This window comes from Alligator mississippiensis, chromosome 4 (genome assembly GCF_030867095.1).
Source record: "Alligator mississippiensis isolate rAllMis1 chromosome 4, rAllMis1, whole genome shotgun sequence".
NCBI classification, from domain to species: Eukaryota; Metazoa; Chordata; order Crocodylia; family Alligatoridae; genus Alligator; species Alligator mississippiensis.
The window spans coordinates 168416939-168439138 of record NC_081827.1 but is presented as its reverse complement, the minus strand read 5'-3'; the positions used below and the strand labels follow the sequence as shown (position 1 = coordinate 168439138).

Genomic DNA, 22200 nt, shown 5'->3' with positions numbered 1-22200 from the left:
GGCAGTGCCTGGCTAGCACTATGGACGAAAGGGACTTGGGGATCATGATTGACCACAAGATGAACGTGAGCCTTCAACGTGATGCTGCGTCTAGTAAAGTGAGCAAAATGCTGGCTTGCATCCATAGATGTTTCTCAAGCAAATCCCAGGACGTCATTCTCCCATTGTACTCAGCCTTGGTGAGGCCACAGCTGGAGTACTGCGTCCAGTTTTGGGCTCCACAATTCAAAAAGTATGTGGAGAAGCTTGAGAGAGTGCTGGGGAGAGCCATGTGTATGATCAGGTCAGGAAAACAGACCTTATGATGAGAGGCTGAGAGCCATGGGACTCTTCAGCCTGGAAAAGCTCAGGCTCAGGGGTGATCTGGTAGCCACCTATAAGTTTATCAGGAGTGCTCATCAGGATCTGGGGGAACATCTGTTCACCAGAGCACCCCAAGGGATGACAAGGTTGAATGGTCACAAACTCTTCCATGACCGATTCAGGCTGGACATAAGGAAGAACTTCTTTACTGTCCGAGTCCCCAAGGTTTGGAATAGACTGCTGCCGGAGGTTGTTCAAGCACCTACTTTGAACACCTTCAAGAGACAATTGGATGTTTATCTTGCTGGGATCCTATGATTCCTGCTGCCTTCCTGCCCCTGGGGCAGGGGGTTGGACTCAATGATCTTCTGAGGTCCCTTCCAGCCCTAACGTCTATGAAATCTATGAACTGAGTCTACATGCAAACAGCATGAAACTGGGAAGGACTGTAAACATGCCAGAGGACAGGAGAATTCAGAAGGATCTTAACAGACTGGAAAGCTGGGCTAGAGACAACAGGATGAAGTTCAGTGCTGACAAATGCAAAGTGCTACACCTAGGAAAGAATAATCAAAAGCACAAATAAGGAATGGGTGATAACTTGTTGGATGGCAGTACTACAGAGAAGGATTTTGTGGTTTTGGTGAATGATGGACTTAACATGAGACTGCAGTGTGATAAAGCTGCCAAAAAGGCAAATGCAGTTTTGGACTGTGTCAATAGGACTATTAGGTGTAAGACATGAGAGAGAATAGTGCCACTCCATTTGGTGCTTGTTAGGCCTCATCTAGAGCAGGGCTGTCCAACTGGTGGCCTATGTGCTGCACATAACCTATGAAGAATTAACATGAAGCCTGCAGGCTCCCACCCAGCTACTGCAGCCAGAGGCTCAAGGCTCCTCCTCTCTCCTCTGGCTTCTGCTTCCTGCTTCTGTGTCCCTGGGAACAGAAAAACATGGTGAGAGGGAGCTCTGGGGCAAGGACTGTGGGTCTGGGCTGGGGAGGACTTGGGGACCATATCAACAGGGTGAGGGAGGGGAGAAGGGGGGTTCCAGTTGGCTGTGCTGCCCTTATGTTTGTGTGGGGAGGAAGGGTCAAGCTGCATGTGTAACCAGAAAAGGAGCCATTCTGCGCACACATCAGGAGGAGCCAGCTGCCCATGCTGCATGCGGGACAAGAGAGGGAGCCGGCTCCCTGTGCAGCTGGGGGGGGGCGGACAGACCCTCAGAGGCCTTCCTTTGTGGTGTGTGGCCCATACCTTGTGCACCCAGGAGTCTGCAGTCTGTGCAGTATGCAGCCCTTTGGCACCCAGAAGTTGGACAGCCCTGACCTATTGTGTGCAGTTCTGGGCTCCACGTTTTAAAAATGGATGTGGAAAAGTTAGAGAGAGCCCAAAGACTGACCCATACAAAAAGAAGCTGAGAGAATCAAACATTTTTAGCTTGCAGAAAAGGCAATTAAGTGGGGAGGGCTCCCTTGAAGAAGAGGGAAAACACCTTTTCTCCCTCTCTGCAGATTAAGACACATAGCAATATCTTAAATTTACAATGTCTTGAAATTACAACGTCTTGAAATTAGATTGGATATCAGGAAAAACCTTGTTGCTATTAGAACAGTGAGGAAGTGGAATAGGCTGCCTGGGAAAATTGTGAATCCTCCATCATCGGAGGTTTTCAAAAAGGTTGGATAAGCATGGGTCAGGGGTGATTTAGGAATAACAATGCCAAGAGCAGGCTGTGAAGAGCAACAGTTGGAAGCCCAGGAGATCCTTACACACACATTGCTCAGAGATTGTGAGAAGAGCTCTGCAGCCCAAAACAGGTCGAAATTGGAGAGGACCATGCTCAGCAGCAGGAAGTGGAGTTGCACAACTGGCTTGGATATGAAAAAAAGATTAAAGTAGCTGGGTTAAGTTTTTAGGGTGATAAGATGATAGAAAGGGGTGTTCCTGCTCTCCAGTTAGGATATGTGATCCATGAAGTTGTGCTTGTGGCCCCCAGGTTGTAGTGCTGGGTGGACAGGGTTTGGTTATCCCATGATTCCAGACTTTACTGGTTGCCACATAGGGCCAGGAAGGATTTTTTTCCCCTCCTACTGCTATGAGTCTTAGGGTGTTTTTATACCATCCGTAGAAGCATTCATTATTAACTGTAGCCAAGGCAGGGGATTTTGGCTGGGGTGTGCCAATGTGCCTGGTGGGATTAAAACATTCAGAGGTTCCTGGCTAGAAGGGTCTTACTTCTTCACTCAAGACCAGAATTTTACCCCACAGTCACATCTGGCAAGGTCTATGGGGTGGGGAGTTGTCTTCCTCTGTAGTGGGGGCCATGGTCTTCTTCCTTGGATCTCTTGAGTGTATTTAGTAACTACCTCCTGTCCTTGCAACGGAAGAATGTTGACAGTGTCCTTATCATCTCATCCTGTTGCTTTGCCTATGGAACTGTCTCCAACCTCTTGAAGCAGGGGATTGGACTAAGTGACCTCCTGAGATCCCTTCCAGTCCTACTTTTGTATAATTCAGGCATATGTCGACACAGCTATGTCAGTCTGGGCCCATACCCTCACCAGGAGAAGCAGTCTAGTTTGGACATAGCCTCACCCTCTACTTTGTTCTTTTTTGCAGAACTCCAGTATGGATGAGAATGTAGATGAACCTCCCACCTCTGCTATCCTCTTGGACAGTTGCCACTTCTCCCAGGTCATCTTTACTAATGTAGAGAAATATTATATGCCTGGAGGAGATGTCATCTGCTACTATACCCTCACAAAGAATATCACTCCTCGCAGAAAGGACTGGGTGGGCATTTTCAGGGTAAGTGTGTGCTGTGACTCATCAGTTTCCATGCACTGAAAAGGGTGAGTGCCCTGGCATGGAGGTTTCCATAGATGTCACACTTGATCCCCCAGAGCAGAGTTAAGGTAGTGCAGAGTAACAGCTCTTTTTCAGTGGTGGACTTATATATTGTAGTATCTGTGTTGTGTCCAGAGACAAAGAGTGTGATTCTCAACTGCCCTTTTCCAGTATTTGGAGCAGTCTTGGGGCTGATCTGGCTTGAACTGTGCATTACAGGACCAATGAAGAATAGCTGCCTTGTGATACATTCTAGCCACATCCCCCCTCCCCAACTCCCCCAGCATGCTTCTTCTCCTTCTCCAGGCCTCTCTATGGGCCCAAGATCTAAGTAGCCTGCATAGGGGCATGGTGGGGGTTGGTTCTTACTGCATCATGAGGGGTTATAAACTGTGTAACAATTCAGGCTTCTGTAAATTGCCACAGGATAAACATCCAGTGTGTTATGCAGTGTGATTACTTTTCTGTTGCAGGTGGGATGGAAAACAACCCGTGAATATTACACATTCATGTGGGCACCTTTGCCCAGCAGCCTTGACAGCGATGCAGTGCTGCAGCAAGAAGTTCAGTTTAAAGGTTGGCTGGGGAAGGATGGGTGGTCCATACACATGTGAGCATGCGCGCGCACACACACACACACACACACACACACACACAAAAAATCACATACCAAATTTCTCTAAAGGCCAGGTATACACGTTACAACCTGAGGCTGTAGAACTATTGAATATTTCATCCTGTTGTGCTGTGCTTAGGCAATCTGCATTTCAGGAACCATGGCTATCAAGCAATCTCAAAATAATAGCCACCAAATTTCTACCCAGGGTTTCCTCTACCAGCCTGTCAGTCTGCTTGTGCTGTCAGTGTAGATCAGCCTTGCATGAGTGCCCCCTGCTGGTAGAACAGAAATGTATCCTTTCAGAAATGTATCCTTTCCTTTAGGAAGAGCACACACCAACTGCTGAAACTTCCTTAGCCTGAGGAAGGGTTTTTGAACCTGAAAGCTTGCTTAATAACTTTTCTGCAACTATTTGGGTTGGTCTAATAAAAGATATCAAATTCACCCAAGGAACCTTGTCTCCTTTCAGTACATTCACTCCTAAGGACTGTGTTACCAGCGCACCACAAACCCAACCTAGGGGAAATACCCCTTTGGAGGTTGTAGTAACCTGCTTGTGATCATTCATAATGTTTTAGTGATAGGGTCAAGTTTATCACTGCCATGCTGCTTGTGGAGTGTATTGTGACACAAAGTGCCCAGGTTGTGATTTGGAAGCGTATTTGGCACAATTTGCACTGGTGTGAAAGATCACACAAGGAGTAGGCAATGCTGACCCCATAATGGCTATATTGCTTTGTATTCAGTACTTCTGCTTTTTGTAGATTTAAGCTTTCTGTCCCATTCACTGTAGAAGAGGCAATAATAATTAGAGACACCCCATGGTGTGATTTTTGTGTTTGTTTTAAGCCTACTACCTGCCAAAAGATGATGAATATTACCAGTTCTGTTACGTTGACCAGGATGGGGTGGTCCGTGGAGCCAGCGTGCCCTTCCAGTTCCGTGCAGAGGCTGAGGATGACATCCTGGTGGTTACCACACAGGTGAATTTTCTCTCTCCCTCTCCTTGCTTTTCATGCCTTTACTTTTTATTCAGATTCCTTTTTCCCTATCGCAGTGTGGTTCTGTAAGGAGGGCACTGAACAGAAGATCATGAGACCCGAGTTCTAGTCCTGGATCTCTTACTGACCTTCTGGTGACCTTAGTCAAGTTATTTTGCTTCTCTCTGCCTCTGTTTTTCGTCTTATTATCTGTCTGACTTTTTACATTGTAAGCTCTTCATGACAGGGGCTGACTCATACTATGTGTAAGTACATCTGCAGGGCATCTGCAGCTGTACTAGTTTCCGGGTCTGTTGAATGTGTTGTAATAATAAGGTACATTTCTATAGCACCTTATATCCAAAGAGCCTGTACACTAAGCAAAAACATATTCATCCTCCTTTACAACATCTCTCTGAGGGAAACCAATATTATCGCCAGTTGCATAGATGGGTAAACTGAAGGATGGATGTGTGAAGGAACTTGTGAAATAACTCCCAGAAACTCACTGGCAGAGCTAGAAATAAAACTCAGGAGTCTGCATTCTTAGTCTTTTGCTCAAATTGTTCAGCCCCATTTCCACTCTAGTTTAATAGAACTCAGAGTGGACAACTTAGGATGTGTTTTTTCTGCTTGCCACCAAGAAATTAGAAACTGGCATCTTGTTTGTTTCCAGCAGCTGAAACTCTCATTTTGGGAATTGGTACTTTTTCCTGATGGTGATCTGAAGTTTAAACATGAACCACCCCTCCTTCATTTTGACCAAAATTAGTCTTTTTAGGCCTCTTTGCACAGAGTCTGCCTTGGAGTGAAATAAAGAATTTAATATTGAGAGAAGGATCAGACACACTACTTAGACTGTGAGTTCTTTGAGGCAGGGGCTCTCTTTTTTGTCTTGTTTTTATAGTGCCTAGCACAGGGATGTTCAACCTCAGTCCTCAAGCCAGATCTGGTCCACAGAGCTGTATGATCCAGCCTGCAGCGCTCCTCAAGTGTTTGTAAATTTGGCGAGGAAGGAGTGGTGGCAATTAATATCGTCGCCACTCTCACCAACAAATTTCCAAGCTCTACAGGCCAAAAGATGTGGCCCTGTGCAAGGGACCCTGCTATCATAGAGGGTGCAGGAGCTGGGGCAGAGGGGCCCAATCTGGTGTATGCGGGGCTGGGGCTGTTCTGGTGCATGGAGAGCCAGGACCTGGTTGGAGGGGCCCAATTGTGTGCACACAGGGCTGGGGCTGGGGCAGTGGGCCTGATCCAGCATGGGGCTAAGGACAGGGCTAGGACTGTGATACGGCATGTGTGCTCACCGACTGGTTCCAACCTGTGAACCTACCCCGCATCATTCATCTAGCCCACACGGCCAAGCAGTTGGGCACCACTGGCCCAGCACATAAAGATCTGGGTCCCTGATAAAGGCTGATGGGCACAGCTGCCATATAGATAGCAAACTTGAAAATATTGCTGTCAGATTCAATTATCTGCTGGATTTAGGGAGGCTTTTATAAAGAGAGGCAACACAATATGTTCCCTAATGCAGCAGACTGGCAGTCAGGACTGCTGGGTTGTGGTCCATTCTTTGGGCAAACCACTTAATCTCACTGTGCCTCAGATTGCCCCTCTGCACACGCAAGTCTAATAATCCCAAATTGTGTAAAGTACTTTGAGTCCCTTGATGAAAGGTGCTATGTACGTGATAGTTTTATAACTTCCCAGCTGCTTTGTGTGGCTTGTAGTTATCTATGAGTCTTTGAGCCCTTGCTCTCAGCTGTCTTCCTATGTTATGGGGAGGGAAGTACAGCACTGGTAGCAAGTGATATTGTGCCCAGAAGCAGCCAGGGTGCATTCATTGTGTGGGTAACTAGTAAGAACTTGTTTGCCTTAAGGACACATGGTGTTTGCCTGAGTTAATGACTGTCCAAAGTTTCAGTTCATTGGCTTGGTCCTACATGGTGCAAAGAGGCCTCTACTACCTTGACTTCTGGAGAAATCTAGCACCTTACAGGATGAGGCCTGGTGTTTTTATATTTTGGGGAGCTGGTTGGATAATGTCTGGTAAGCCAAGAGAGAATAAGGGGTGGTGGCAGTGTCAGCAAAGGGTTAGGGAGCTAACCCTTCACTGCTTTTCTGCAGTACTCATGGTTCCTTGCTGTTCCCCACAATTTGTTTGAAACCTACATACAACTCTGTGCTCTTACTGAACAATTGTGTGTTCTTTGCCAGGGAGAAGTGGAGGAGATTGAGCAACAGAACAAGGATTTACTTAAAGAAAACCAACAACTGAAGGAAAGCTGCAAGAGTCTCCAGAAACAGAACATGGACCTGCAGGAGAAGCTGAGAAAGGCACAGGTATTTCCAGGGATAGTGAAGTAGATCAGAGGCTCTGGGGTTCTAAAACTCTGTCTTATATGTGTCATGTTCCATTGCCTGCTTCCAGGAGAAGATGAAGCAGCTAGAGGGAGAAGTCTGTTTCCTGCAGACTGAGAGCTTGAAGCTACAGAGTGCTCTGGATCAACAGGCTGCGGAGCTAACTGCTGTTCAAATTGATTTGGCTTCCATTAAGGAGAAAAATATGGACCTGGGAAAGGAGAACCAGGTAAAAAGGCAACTGGGATGGGGTGAGGGAGGAAAAGAAAGGAGGCCAGAAAAAGAGGAGAGGGGAAGAGAAGACAAAGACTAAGGTCTTGATTTGGGAGAGGCTGAGCAGCTGCAATACCCATTAAAACCAGTGAGGGGTTCATGAGTCTTTGGTGTGGGTCCCTGATGGCAAGTAAAAGAAATCTTTTCTTCTCCTGTCCCCTCTCTTTACAATTATCTTTCTGCAACACTAAATGTAACCCAGCACCTTTCACCTGAACTGAGCTCTGAGTTCAGCTTCTTTCTGCAACTAAATAGGTTCTGAGCAAAGTTGGCTCCTGGGCCCTAGCATATTGGCCACCATAGGCTTTCTCTTTTGGGGAAAAACACTCAAACTAATAGAGTCTTCATTTAAAAAGACAAGTTTCAAGCTCTTTTCCTTGAAGAGAGCCTTGAAAACACAAATTGATAGGGTTCAAAGGAATAAGGCGACTTGGCTTTACTTCTGTTGCAAGAAATTGATGAGACTTCCACCAGTGCACAAATACTCATTCATTTTATTTAAAAAGAATCAGTTTGGGGTCGTGACCTTAAATAATCATCTCTCTAACCTTCCCTCAAACCCATAAGTCAGCCCTGTGGTTTAGAGAGCGACAAGGTTGGAACCAGAGTTGGTAACATTTGAGAAGAGGCAATGGTCAAAAATTGTTTTGTAGGCCTGTTCCAAGATCCCAAAGCCAGCTCTGGGGCTGACCTTCCTTTCATTGTCCTGTTCTTCTCATCTTCCTTTTGCTGAGGACTGTGCTATAAAAAAAACTAGGTCTCAATGCATGGTAAATACAGAACAGAACAGAAGAGAACATGAAGAAAATGTTCCCTTTAGGAGAGTTCTCTGGGAGTGTTGCACTGGATGGGACTTGCACATACAGTAGTTTCCTATGGTTTGACTCTCATTTGGATTCCTCCACACTGATTTTCAGGAGCTGCGCAGTGATCTGGACTCTCTGAGGGGCAGCAGTGAGAAACTGGAGCTGGAGTTGAATTCCCTGGGAGAGAAGAACAGGCATCTCAAGGAGCAGAATGCCTGCAGAGATGCTGAGCTGCACCAGTGAGTATGCTTACTGTGGGCACGTCTACGTGAGACACTACTGTGCAGTAGGTACTGTGCATTTATTGAGTGCTTAGGTAAGCAAGTACTCAATAAATGTGCAGTAACCGGAGTCACTGCACAGTAGTGCCAGCAAACTCTTTTAAGTGTTGCTGCTGTACAGTAGCCTAATAATACTTTGCAGTAACGTATTAGCGCTGTTAGTGCTGTGACATGTTATTGCACAGTATTATTTGGCTACCGCGCAGTCAGCGTCTTGTGTAAATGTGCCTAGTATGTCTGAAAATGGTTGCTCCTGGAAGATTCTTGGATAAAAGAAGTATGTTTTCTCCTCTTTTTAGTGCTGATGAAAGACAGTGAATGCATGTCAACAAGTGAACTAACCCAGTGCGTCAGAATATAAGAAACTCCTTGAGGCTTCGATTTATGTTCAGAATTCATAAAACCTTATACAAATGCCAGTGTGAGGGTGACTAAGCAAAACTGACTCCTGGAATGAGGCCAGGGACCTCAGGATCTCAGGTTTCTGTGTGGGCTGAGAGAGCAGACAGGACTGTAGAACAGGTCTGGATTCCCAAGATTTTAGGTAACCATATGGAAAGGTTTGAGCAAACTGGCAGGGCTTTGGAGAACACTCAGAACCTCTAGGATTTTTTTTCATTTGAAGTTGCACTTCAAGCTGAGTTTTTGATGAGCCTTAAAATGAAAGCTGCTGGTGTTATCACCAAGGATAGATGGAGAGAGAGGTTTTTGAGGGGGCATAGCTGAGAATATGTTATGATTTGGTTTGCTCTGAACAGGCTGAAAGAACAAAGCCAAAGTATCTCATCTGAAAAGGAACAGCTGGGAAACAGACTGAAAACAACCCTGGATCAGATGGACCAGCTGCAGGTAGGCAATACACCATCTGGCTCTACTTCTACAATCTGTCAGGACTTGGCTGTCTTACTTTGTCTTTAGTTGAAACTGAGATGCCTCTAGCAAATTATGGTGGTATCCAAGTGGTATTCTTAGTGGTATCCTTTATTCTTTAGGAAAATATAAACTTACAATTATACCTGAGCTCCAGAAAATCCTAACAATGCTATATTTTAGAGGAAGGTGCATTAAAGAACCCTACAGATTTATTTTTATTCTCTTCCAAAATATATCATGAGCCTGCACACAGGCTAGGTTCACCAAAATAAGACGTTGCTCTCCACTAGCTGCTTCTATCTAAACATCTCAAAGAAATTTGTAAATCGCATAGGATTTGCTCGCACAAAAGCTCTGTGAGGTAGAGGAGTAGTAGGACTAGTTGAAAAACAACAGTTCCATTTTGTGAAACATTTTGAGATTTCTAAATTTGTCTTTGTTCCATGGTGAAGTGAAAATGAGATCTTTTTTAAAGTAAAAAAGAGAGAGAGAGACCGGAGCATGGTGATTAGACCAAGAATGTGGAAGACCCATGCCAGGGGACTAACCAACATGCTATAGAGTCTCTCATTTTTCTTCCTCTCTTCCTTGCATGGACCACAACATAACTGAGCAGTTGGAACATCTTGGGCCCAAGAAATTTTCCCAGTGAAAATGTTGTCAAAAACAATGCATTCCTTTGAAACATGGCAGTTTCAACAATTGGCATTTCTGGTGGGAAAAGGTTTTTCAATTTTTTTTTCGGCCAGCTCTGGTAAGTATAATTAGGTCTGTTGTCCAGATTAAGAAACAGAGAGATTAAGAGACTTGAATAAAGCCATACCCCAAATCAGTGGGAGAGCCAAGACTAGAACCTAGAGTTCTTGTCTCTCAGCTTTACCTCTTAACCATGGGATCTCCTTGCTGGCTTCTGACAAAGCTTCCAAAAGTTACTCTATATTCCAAAAATGTTTCACCAGAAACTGCTGGTTGGCTCCAGACATCTATTTCAGCACTGAGATGAGCTAGTGTAGTGGCCCTCAACCTTTTCAGAATCACAGCACCCCACCATCACTTTTTTGAATGTGGCAGCACCCCTTGTTGAGAACTACTGTTGTTGCTGCCTCAACTTAATTCATGCTTCTCAACCAGGTGTTGCTGCCTCCAGGTAAAACTGCCCCACATACCTGCTGCACAACGAGCCCAGGAAGGGTTATGGCATATGCACACACTGCTTCTGCATTAGGGCTTTCAGATGACTCTAAAGCAAACAAAGCTGGCTCAGTTTGTATCACTTCTTGGTCTGATCTCCCTGCTTCTCCTCCCAGAAACAGGGGTACCTGGGTGGAACTGTCCCAGCTCTGTCTGCTTTAGGGTTGTCTCTCCCAGCAACATCTCCCTTCCCTTCCTCTTCCCCCTGTTTTTTGTATTCTGATTTATGTCTCATTCTCATTCTCTGCTTTCTGCATCTCCTTTCACAGCATCTGGTGAAATAAGCCTTAACCCATGGAAGCTTGTGATTATATATGCACACACACATGCACACACAGACGCACCTTGGTTAGTCTGTAAGGTGAAAATCTATCCTGCTTTCTGCTTTAGTGTTATCAGAGACCCCTAATACAGCAGAAGTGAACATATGCTGCAGTCCTGTGCACAGGGCAGTTTTACCTGGCTGCTGCCACTGTGGCAGCACCTGTCTCTTGGCATCCCTAAGCGGGGTGCCACAGTATCCCAGTTGAGAACCATTGGGTTAGCAGGTTTTATTAATGGGTAAGTATGTCAATCCTCCCCCCCCAGCCCCAAAAGCCATGTGAAGAGAAAGGTATTTAGAATCAGCAGTGTGGTTTAGTGAGACTTTGCTGAGCTCTTCATCCTGCATTTTAAGTTGTCTCCTCTTTTTCCCTGCATTAACTGTTGATTCTTCATTTTCCATCTGTCGGGACCCAGGGCAGCCGGCCAGCAGCTCTCCCTGACTCCCACCCGGGCAGATAAGGGTCCGGGGCCTTAGAAGGCCATCAGGCGGGTACTTGTGACGCGTGGAGTGGAATTAATTAGGCAGACGCTTATCGGTTGCAAAGCAAGATTGTTTACTCACGTCAAGGTGGTGTAAGACGGAGGTCAGAGATACTTAGTTAGTTACAGCTTAGAGATCGTCGTTCAGTTATTCTGCAGATATATATATATGGGCCGGCGGTCGGCTTATCGGGCATGCGGGGCAAGGGTACGCCAGGGAGGTCGCGGCGGGAAGATGCTGACAACTGATCAAATTGTCAGATTTACTCCAAGGTGTGGGCAGAGTTGTCTTCGACTTTGTGAAAAATGTAAGCGGGTTTTGTTTGTATGATAGCCAATTGTTTTTCGCCACGTCATAAATCTAATTAGAATCGCCAATTATCTAGCGGTCTTCGCTAGGGTGTTATCATAGGGTTACTCCCTGTTTTCTTTGACCAATTATAATGATTTATATAAAGCAAAGAAGGCAAAAGTTTTTATCTCTGTTAGTGGCGCAGCAATAAATTTCTTTTTGACGTGCGCAGAAAAAAGCGGTTACTATCATTATTGTTAACCCTTAGTTAACCTAGTGCAGAAAAAACTGTTTTAAATGGTTATTACTTGTTTGTGACATGGGCACTACCTAATTTGGTTGTGACATGCCCCCTTGCCCATGGCACAGCAAGTAACATCATGTTTATGTACAGACCATTTTGTTCATCATTGTTAGTATTTGGCAAGCGGGTGTATACAAAAGCAAAAAGCATGGTTAACTTTGTTTTGAGATACTGTAAATTCCAACAGCTAAAACACACAAACATAGCAATTGATAACAAAAGCATAATGAAGGGTATTAACAAGTTGAGGAACCATGATCACATGTTACACCCAAACCAACGGAAGAGGTCTGATAGCCAACCTTGGCCTATACCCGAGAGTCGGTTTGGCGTTTTTCGCAATTTTCTTCATTTCTTTGTTTAAGACTGTCGAAACGCATTAATCTTGTCATACATCACTACTTGCTTTTTCTCTCAACGATTTGACACTTCCTGTCCTCCATCCACCTACGACATACAATAAGCCTTCACATTTGTTTCTTGTGCTCTCTCATGTTTCAGTTAAGAAACCAAACTAAAAAGGCAAAGTTTTCTCTCTTTTCTCTCTCTTATTCAATGCTTTTGTCTACACTAGACCTTTCTGCGACATCCCCCAAACCTTCAGACTACCAATGCTGTTCTCTTTTAATAATTCAGAGCTTTCCACTCAAAACATTATGACTTGGCTTCACTGCGTAAAGTTTTGAACAGGCTTTAAAACAAAACAAAACAAATATGTACAAGATCATTAACAGGAAAAGAAAACCATAAAATGAATCATTAGTTGTGTTTTTGGCCTATAATGACAGAAGGTTTAAGACTGAGTTGGAGGTTTCAAAGTCAGCTCTATTCGCCGAGAAATCTGTTGGTAACAGCAGGAATAGAGCAACGACCCTGCTTGCGACATATGAGCAGGCAGTCATTGTGTCGTCGACTCAGGTGTGCTGCAGGTTGGTACTCGGTGATTCTTGCGATTGGGCAGTTACAGATTGCTTCTTTGTTACTGCTGGGCCTGTAAGGGGACAAAACAAACAGACAAACAAAGAAAAGGGTGGCCATACTCGGTGAACAGCATGGCGGCGAGTTAGCCAGTTGTGATGAGCTATGATGAGCGACCAGGTTTGATCGCCTTCTAGGAGCACAGAGTAGGAGCCAGGATACTGCTCGGGTTCGCAGATGACTTCCTTGTGCACTCGCGGATGTAGTTGACGATGGTGTGGTGTCTACGGGTGAGCTTCGGCTTTCATGGTTGGGGCTTTTGAAGCGCTAGTTCATAGATGCCCCCTTCAAGTAGTTGTTTGTTGGGGCAGGCTGCGGTGTTATCCGGAGTGCGCTGTTAGGCGTGGGTGCCTCCGGGGCCCAGACCGGTTGGCGGGATTGGTCGAGATTGGTAGCCTAGTATATGTGCCAGTTGTCGTTGTTCCGCATCTCCTAGGACGTGTAGCCGTTGTTTGGTAAGCGTGAAGTGGTTTAGGAGGAACCCAAGCATGGCTCTTTCCTCTGGTGTCCTCTGGGGTGGCAGTTTTGATTCCTTTCGTAAGTTGAATTGGGAATGTCTTGGCTTTTGATGTTCGACTGGATATGCAGTAAGATAGCTTAGGGCAACGGCTGAGTTTGCGGTTGCTGACTTTATAAGGGCTTGCAGTTGTGGAAGTTGACTTAAAAGATTTTTTGCTGGCTGAGTAACGAGCAGGTTGAGGAGAAGGCGAAGGTTGATGGTATCCTCTTCTCCATAAATCTTCATGCATGCTTTGATGACGTCAAGGGTGGTGGTGGTGGTTGCACCCTCTGGGTTGGTTACTTGCTTGGTTATTGTTACATGATGAGAGGCAGCTGTAGTTGTTACTGTGTCTGATGGGAGGATCAGATTCTCGCTCGTTGCCCCCTCCCTGTGGGACGGAGGTGGGGCCATTGGGAACGACGTCATCTCCTGGGGCAGGGTAGCTGGGTGGAGTCCCGCCTGTTCTTCTGTGGCTCCGCCCTTCTTTTCCAGGTCCTCCGGGCAGCTCATATTTTTCTCGGTGCCATTTTCTGGTGGCAACGGAGGGTTTTGGCACGCTGCCATCTCCGCAGCAGCTTTGCTGACTGTAGCTAACTGGGTTTTTAAGTTTGCATTTTCACACAGTAGGAGTGACACTACATTAATCATCTTTTCTTTGTCCCACTCGGAGCTTGCCCACTCCTTTCCAACTCCCTCCTCTCCTCTCAGCAAGAAGTAGCCGCTGACGCACCCTGACTCCGCTCCACTCGCTTGGTGATAAGCGATGTGGGCCCATAATTCATCCGCGTTATCTATACGGCGCCCCCCACTACACCAGGGGCAGTTCTTAATTAATTCCCACTCCATCACATTTCCCCTTGATCCTGTTCGTGACGCCATGTCGGGACCCAGGGCAGCCGGCCAGCAGCTCTCCCTGACTCCCACCCGGGCAGATAAGGGTTCGGGGCCTTAGAAGGCCGTCAGGCGGGTACTTGTGACGCGTGGAGTGGAATTAATTAGGCAGACGCTTGTCGGTTGCAAAGCAAGATTGTTTACTCACATCAAGGTGGTGTAAGACGGAGGTCAGAGATACTTAGTTAGTTACAGCTTAGAGATCGTCGTTCAGTTATTCTGCAGATATATATATACGGGCCGGCGGTCGGCTTATCGGGCATGCGGGGGGCAAGGGTACGCCAGGGAGGACGCGGCGGGAAGATGCTGACAACTGATCAAATTGTCAGATTTACTCCAAGGTGTGGGCAGAGTTGTCTTTGACTTTGCGAAAAATGTAAGCGGGTTTTGTTTATATGATAGCCAATTGTTTTTCGCCACGTCATAAATCTAATTAGAATCGCCAATTATCTAGTGGTCTTCGCTAGGGTGTTATCATAGGGTTACTCCCTGTTTTCTTTGACCAATTATAATGATTTATATAAAGCAAAGAAGGCAAAAGTTTTTATCTCTGTTAGTGGCGCAGCAATAAATTTCTTTTTGACGTGCGCAGAAAAAAGCGGTTACTATCATTATTGTTAACCCTTAGTTAACCTAGTGCAGAAAAAACTGTTTTAAATGGTTATTACTTGTTTGTGACATGGGCACTACCTAATTTGGTTGTGACACTATCCACCCTTGTTTTGCCTCAGTCACAGGTGCTGAGTCAAGAAAAGGAAATTGAAAATCTGGTTCGTATGGACCGAGACAAAACTGAGCAGCTGGAACATTTGGAGAAGGAGAAACAACAGTTACACATCACTTTAGTGGAACAGGTAGAGCCTTTCCTGATAATCTTGATGCTTACAGACCTGGGATGGGTGGACAAAGAACAACATTGGCAGTGGACAGATACAGGGAAACTCCAGGGGAGTTCAGTTATAGAAGGAAATAAACTGACTCTGTATCATGGCAGGCATTCCTAAGTAATGCTGTTACATATATGCCTGTAAGTTCTTTTTCTTTGTCTACCAACTAGTTTTAGTTTTGGAAAAATCTTATGTATGTTTAGGTTTTGTGATTCAGTTTCTCAAGAGTAGCTCTCACAAGCAGGAAGACAACTAACTCACTGTCTTAATCCGACTTGAGTTGATTCTCAGATAAGAGTAACTTGCTAGGAACTGGGGATTGGTGTTTAGCTGAGACTGAAGATTGCTTCTGTGCTCTTTTTGGCTATCAGTTCCAGGACTGGTGTTCTTATGTAAATAGAATCAGCTGTTGTAAGACTCTGCTCAGATTCTGCATCACTGATTTCTCCTTCAAGGGGAAGATGATCTGCAAAGCCCTGGACATCTGCAACTGCTCTTAGTGTCCTTAGCTCCACTCTGTAATGTTGTCCTTTTCTCGTCATTAGTATCTTAGCTTTGGCACTGGATAGATAGGAATACAAATAGATGCCCATGGAAAAGATTTTGTTGAAATGATAGAAGAAAGCTGCAATTAGAAGGAAATATCCATTCTCTGTGGAGGATGACTTGGTAGTTCTATGCCTGCCCCATTTCTTTCCCTGGCATTTCTTTCCTCTGACATACCCTTTGTTATTTGTATGCAACCTGTCCTGTTCTGACACAAACAGCACTGAAATTTGTGGTTCTGTGCAGAAGGAGCATACAGAGAAGCTTGAACACGCTCTGGAGAATTCAAATGCGACTGAGGCCAACACGTTCCTTCGTCTGCAGCATGTGCAGGTGCTTAGTGTTTCTTTTGGTGACCATGGGAGTGATGGCTAAGAAGCATATTGCAAAGCTGTGCTATGGAAAATTAGGGTTAGGAGACAGGCCATGCATTGCTAGGATTCAGTGCAAAGTTTTAGGAGTGTAATGTCAGAGTACATTGTATTTTTTTCATTTTGAAGGAAACATACCAGTAATTGATAAAGTCTTGCCAATATATCCTAAAGAAAAACATGAGGGCATTTTTTTTGTACAGTTGCTTACACTGCACTCTTCATGAGAGTATCTAAGTGCCTTCTAGTGATGCATTAAGCAGTATGATTAACATGTGAGGGCTTTCTTCTCTCATCTGATTGCCAGAGAGGGAGGAGTGTAAGGGGAGCATTCTGGTTTGGATTTTATATCTGTAGACACATTGCTACATGCTGATGTTAGAGAAGGCAAGGTCAGAGAAAGATGGCTTGCACTTAAAGCCCAAGTTGAGGAGGCTTTTTCTTGCTCTTATTTCATTCCAATGTGTTGTGCCAGCCCCTGAGACTCTGTCTCCTGATGATTTACATTCACTGTAGAAGGTGCCATTGTTCCAGAAGAATATCCATTGTAGAGCTTTGGGCAAGTTTTAAGTTACCCTGGGCCTAGGCCATTGAGTGTGCTGAAGCTAAAAAACTGAGACTTTGAACTAGTTTTGATATTCTATGGGAAGTCAGTGTAGGAAGGGGAGGATAGATCTGACATCTTCATGTGTGTTACCGAGGGGATGCACTGTAGTATTTTGTTTGAAATAGTTGAAGTTGACGTTTCTTAAGTGCTGAAGGCTTCAGGCTCAGGTGTATTGCATAGCTGTAGCCTAGGCAACGGGATGAATAATTAAGATTTATTCCATTGTTTATCAGTTGGGAAAGGGTGTATTAAAGAACGTTGTTGCAGGGCACCAAGGTGCCTGATCCTCTTAGGGCAGAGATTGCCCGGGGAGAGAGCACAAAGCCAGATAAGAACCCAGGTGCAGGTTGCCATGACAGCCGGTTAGTGCGGGAATTGGCTGCATCTGCACCTGGTCAGCGGGCTGGAGGAGGCAGGGCCCTCGGCCCATATAAACCCCAGGGCTGGGACCAGGCGGTTGGTTTCCTACCAGCAGCCGAAGGGGAAGGAGCCTGCAGGAAGGAAGGGCCCAGAGATGTGGTAGCCAGCAGATATGCTACCCTTAGAACAAAGGGGACACCAGGAGCCCATAGGGTATCCTTACCTACTAGACACCGAGCCTCAGAGAGGGGGTTTTACCCTTTTAAAGGGGCAGAGCATGACAGGAGTTCTGTGTTACGTTACAGCCCAGGGACTCATGGTGGTTGGCTGTTGTTTTTGTGCTGTCTGATAACACCGGTGGTTTGGGTGAAGCTGTTTGGGGAAGGAGGAGGCCTCATTGGGGCCCACTGCAGCGTGGGGACCCTGGCACCAGAGAGGGCGCAGCACTTGGGGAGCACAGACCCCAGCACCAGAGAGGGCGCAGCATTTTATGGTGCACAGACCCCAGTGCCAAGGGGTGCAGCAACAAGGGCTGTGGGGAGCACAGCGCCAGAGAGGGCGCAGCAACAAGGGCTGTGGGGAACCCAGCACCAAGGGGTGCAGTGACAAGGGCTGCGGGGAGCCCAGCACTGAGGACAAAGGGCTGAATTATAACAAGGTCTAGGCAGGACAATGCCAGTTTCATCTGTGAGGCTTGGGGCATGGTAAAGGGGTGGTTGGAGCCACGCATATGGCCAATAAGGCTGAGAGCCTCGGGAACTGTCCACAGTGAAGCAGGATGTCAAGGGGTCTAGAAACAACAGGGTTATTAGGATCTAGCCAGACTGTCCAAACCTAAAGCTCAAGGACAGCCTCCCTATGTTCATCACAACAACAAGACGTGGCGGGCAAGAACGAGGGTGCTTGTAGGGAAAGACTGACACGGTTAAGGACCTGGGGGTAACATGGCCACCCCTAGGCACCCCACCCTGCTACAAATGTATTAGAGATATTAGCATGTGTGTAATAAGGCGCATGAGAGGCTTATATCAACAGCTGTCGGGGTAGAAGTGACTCAAGTTAACAAAGTATGAGGTGATCAGACTCATGGGAAGGCTTACATAGAGGTGTACCTGCCTTGAGCAGGTGGTTGAACTATATGACCTCCTGAGGTTCTTTCCAGCCCTATTTTTCTATGACCCCATGTTGAAAGCTGACGTTGATTTACTGATGAAATACATTCAAGTGCCTACACAAGAATCTGTTGATATATGAGCAGCACTTGAAACTCTAACTGCTTTCTGTTTGGCAATTTCCCAGCATTAACTAGCTAATGTTTTCCTTAACAGTTTCAAAGCCAAGATTTAACAAAGGAACTTGAAGAAAAGAACCATTTATTTCAGATTCTCCAGAGAAAAAAGAATGAACTTGATGAGGAAAATCAGGTTAGAATTTAACACATGCATATACCGTGAATATGTTAGTACATGCCTTCCAGGGCAAAGGGCTTCCCTTGCCATGGAACTGAATACAAGTGAGAGTTCTGCAAGTGATATTAAGAATATTTCTATTTTGGGGAAGTTGGTCAAAAAAATCAGAGGTTTTGGTTAGAGACTGAATCATATTCTTAATGACAATAACCTGCCGGGATTTTCAAGAACATTAAGCATTGTCCTAAGTCTTTCCCCTTGAAGTCAATGGTCCTACCTGCACACAGCCTTTTTGTGGGGTTGTCAGCTAAAGAATGGCTCCTGCGTTGTATTCAGAGCATTACCACTTACTGGCTGGGAACAGGACAGAGCAATCTTTGAGAATTTTCTGTCCTTAAGATCTACAAATTTGTCATGATCATCTGGTCAGATTTCCCACATAAAGCACGTTCTAAAATAGGTTGCAGAATAGATCTTTTCAATCCTTTGCCTCAGTTTCAGCATTCTGTAAAATAGAGATAGCACTGACCTAACTAAAAAGGTTCTGAAGGACTCTGATTCTCAGGGGTGAAGAGCTACATCACTGCAAACTTTTGTTATTAATAAATGGCTTCTCTCTTCAATGACCATGAGGTGATTGAGTTCAGGATCCTGAGGACACAAAGAAAGGAGAACAGCAGAGTAAGGACCTTGGACTTCAAAAAATGAGACTTAGATTAACTCAGGGGACTTATGGGTAGTATCCCCTGGGAGGCCAGTCTGAGGGGGAGGGGAGTCCAGGAGAGCTGGAAAAAGGGCAAATATAGTGCCTATCATTAAGGGAAAAATGAGGATCCAGGGAGGATAAATCATGGAGTAGATCCTCAAGGATCTGCTAACCCCCCCTGCTGCTGACAGTGCTGCAGCTGCTTGCAGGAGCTCTCCATGCCCCCCCAGCGTCTGGGGGCACGTGCCATTCATGACCAAGGGTATGTCATGCCTGACCAACTTGATTGCCTTCTATGAGGAGATGACTAGTTCTTTGGATGCAGGGAAACCAGTGGATGTGCTATAACTTGATTTTAGCAAGGCTTTTAATACAGTTTCTGTAGCGGGTTGCCAGCTAGCCTGGCTCAAGTCAGTCTTTGAACCCTTGAACAAACTCTGATGTCCAAATTACTTGGTCCCCACTACAGTCTTTCTCTGGGCTTTACAACACAGCCGATAAAGCCCTGGGTTCTTCTGTTCCACAGAGCACACAGAAACATAACCACCCATAGCAAGTTTAAGCCCTGGATTAAACTGCACCACAGAGCACAACATAAAGTACCAACAGTCCACAATGAACACCCAGCAGCCTTGGTTAGTTCTTGCCCAGTACTTTCCTTTACTCCATGAAAGAGACCTGCCTTTTCACACAACCAATTCCCTCTGACTTAGTCTGCCTGGTCCCTTTTATTTCTGGGTCCGCCAGTCAACTTCCCCTCATTTACTAATTGGCTGAGTCAGCTGCAGCCCCTTAGGTGGGCAGCCTGCTAACTGGCTAGCTAACAGCTCCAGACTGAAAGCCTACAGCCTGTTATAGTTTCCCACAACATTCTATATATTAGTGGTGTTTCATTTTAATCATGGAAAAATAGGGATTTTAGGTTACTTTTTTAAAACTGAAAATTGGAGATTTTTTTTTTTAATCGGAGAAAACCAGGATCACTGTTCATCAGTGACCTGGAAGATGGCATAGAGTGTACCACAGCAAATTTGCAGATGACACCAACCAGGTGGGGAGTAGTATATATGCTGGAGGGTATGCCTAGGATTCAGAGAGACCTAGACAAATTAGAGGATTGGACCAAAAGAAATCTCATGAGAAGTGCAAAGTCCTGTACTTAGGACAGAACAATCCCATGCACCCGTAAAGGCTGGAAACTGACTGGCTAAGCAGGAGCTCTACAGAAAAGGACTTGGTAGTTACAGCTGAATATAAGGCAACAATATGACCTTGTTTTGAAGATGGCTAAGAGCACATTGGGCTGTATTGATAGGAGCATTGCCAGCAGATCAAGGGAAGTGATTATTCCCCTCTATTCAGCACTGGTATGGCCCCATCTGGAGTACTATGTCTAGTTTTGGGTCCCCCACTACAGAAAGGATGTGGACAAATTGGAAAGGATCCAGCAGAGGGCAACAAAAATGGTTAGGGGACTGGGATACATGACTTATGAGGAGAGGCTGAGGGAACTGGGCTAATTTAGTCTAGAGAAGGAAAGAATGAAAGGGGATATAATAGCAACCTTCAGCTACTTGACATGTGGTTCCAAAGAGGATGGAGCTAAACTGAAACTGTTTTCAGTGGTGGCAGATAATAGAACAAGGAGCAATGGTCTCAAGTTGCAGCAAGGGAAGTTTAGGTTAGATATTAGAAAAAAAAATTTCATAAGGAGGGTAGTAAAGTACTGGAACAGGTTACCCAGAGAGGCTGTGGAGTCTCCATTCTTGGAGGTTTTTAGGATCTGGCTAGACAAAGCCTTGGCTTGGATGATATAGTTGGGGATGGTTCTGCTCTACAGTCTATGAATCTATGTTTTGAGCAGGGCATTGGACTAGATGGCCTCTTGAGGTCCCTTCCAACCCTCATTTTCTTTAATTCTATGACTCCCTGAACTGTTAGAATTTCATTATGCCCATCTTGTCCTTTTGCAGCTATTAAAGCAGGAGAACAGTGACCTGCTGAGGCGCCTTTCTGCACTTCCAGATTATTCTTCCTTTGCTGCTGCCTCACCAATGTATGTTCAGGTGCCTCCAGAAGATGCAGGACTTGTTTTTGGAAATCCATATGGTGAGATACTTGGCATTCTATCTGGAGACTTCCAGAGATCAACAGCATAAAACATAGCTAGTCCTTGCCCTGACCGGTCCTGAGCAAAAGAGCCCCCTATTCAAATAACTTGGCTAAAACCAGAGATGATTTAAAAAGGAGCAGAGGCTGGGCCTACCAACATTTCAACCCCCGTCTCTTGGTGATCCCCTTTCATTCCTTTTCCTACCTCTTTCTGGCTGTTGGGAGCAGAGGGTGAACAACTTGCCCTTCCATCCTCTCCTGAGAAGAGAGATTTTATCAGTTCTCTCTTGTTGTTGGCAGGGGCATTACTTTATGTACTTCTTGTGGGGAGTTTCAGCAAGTTGTTTTACCTCTAGATTTGGAGGCATTACAAAAGAAGTTCACAACAGTACCTCTCTGTAGCCTCGTGTGTGTAGGAGATGATTTAGCAGTCCCCAAAATGCTGTCAGGTTTTGGAGCTGATTTAAGTGATCAGCTCTCTCTTCTTTTTCTGCCAAGAGACAGTCACTGAAGTATGGAGATATTTAAAACCCTGCAGGCCATTAAAACCACCAGCCAATTATCTCAGCAGGGAGGTGCTTGGGCCTATGGGTTGAGTCCAGTTTTCCGTAGTTCTAAATGGAGGACTTCCAGATTGAGAGCCACATTCTTCAAGAATAATCAAGATTTACTAGTCAGCAGTCCATCATGATATTAAACTTTTTGCTGTGGTTAAATATGCTTTTTTTTTTCTGGCAGCCTCCCCAAAGACAAGTGCTGAGAACATGGTGAGTATAACTTTTTGTGGGTTTTGGTTAATGGCACAAAGTCAGAATTCTAAGCTCCATGGACAGCTGCCTCAATAAGCTCTTAGCTCTGATCAAGGCAGCAGGCTTCATCTTTCCAGGCAGA

General features: G+C 45.4%; 1 protein-coding gene across 3 annotated transcripts in view; it reads left to right on the top strand.

Moving 5' to 3' along the window:
- Positions 1-22200, top strand: part of CALCOCO2 (calcium binding and coiled-coil domain 2) — a 31083-nt gene that overhangs the window by 7232 nt on the left and 1651 nt on the right. For 2 of the 3 annotated variants that reach the window (XM_006277911.4, XM_014603669.3), the window contains 12 exons: positions 2926-3114; positions 3627-3729; positions 4622-4755; positions 6973-7098; positions 7187-7345; positions 8307-8434; positions 9235-9325; positions 15043-15165; positions 15991-16077; positions 18411-18506; positions 21171-21306; positions 22048-22076. In XM_006277911.4, the coding sequence (XP_006277973.3) occupies positions 2935-3114; positions 3627-3729; positions 4622-4755; positions 6973-7098; positions 7187-7345; positions 8307-8434; positions 9235-9325; positions 15043-15165; positions 15991-16077; positions 18411-18506; positions 21171-21306; positions 22048-22076 (1392 nt within the window). In that variant the 5' untranslated portion in view covers positions 2926-2934. The remainder of the gene's footprint in view (positions 1-2925; positions 3115-3626; positions 3730-4621; positions 4756-6972; positions 7099-7186; positions 7346-8306; positions 8435-9234; positions 9326-15042; positions 15166-15990; positions 16078-18410; positions 18507-21170; positions 21307-22047; positions 22077-22200) is intronic. The other variant, XM_019482598.2, reaches the window with a different exon arrangement.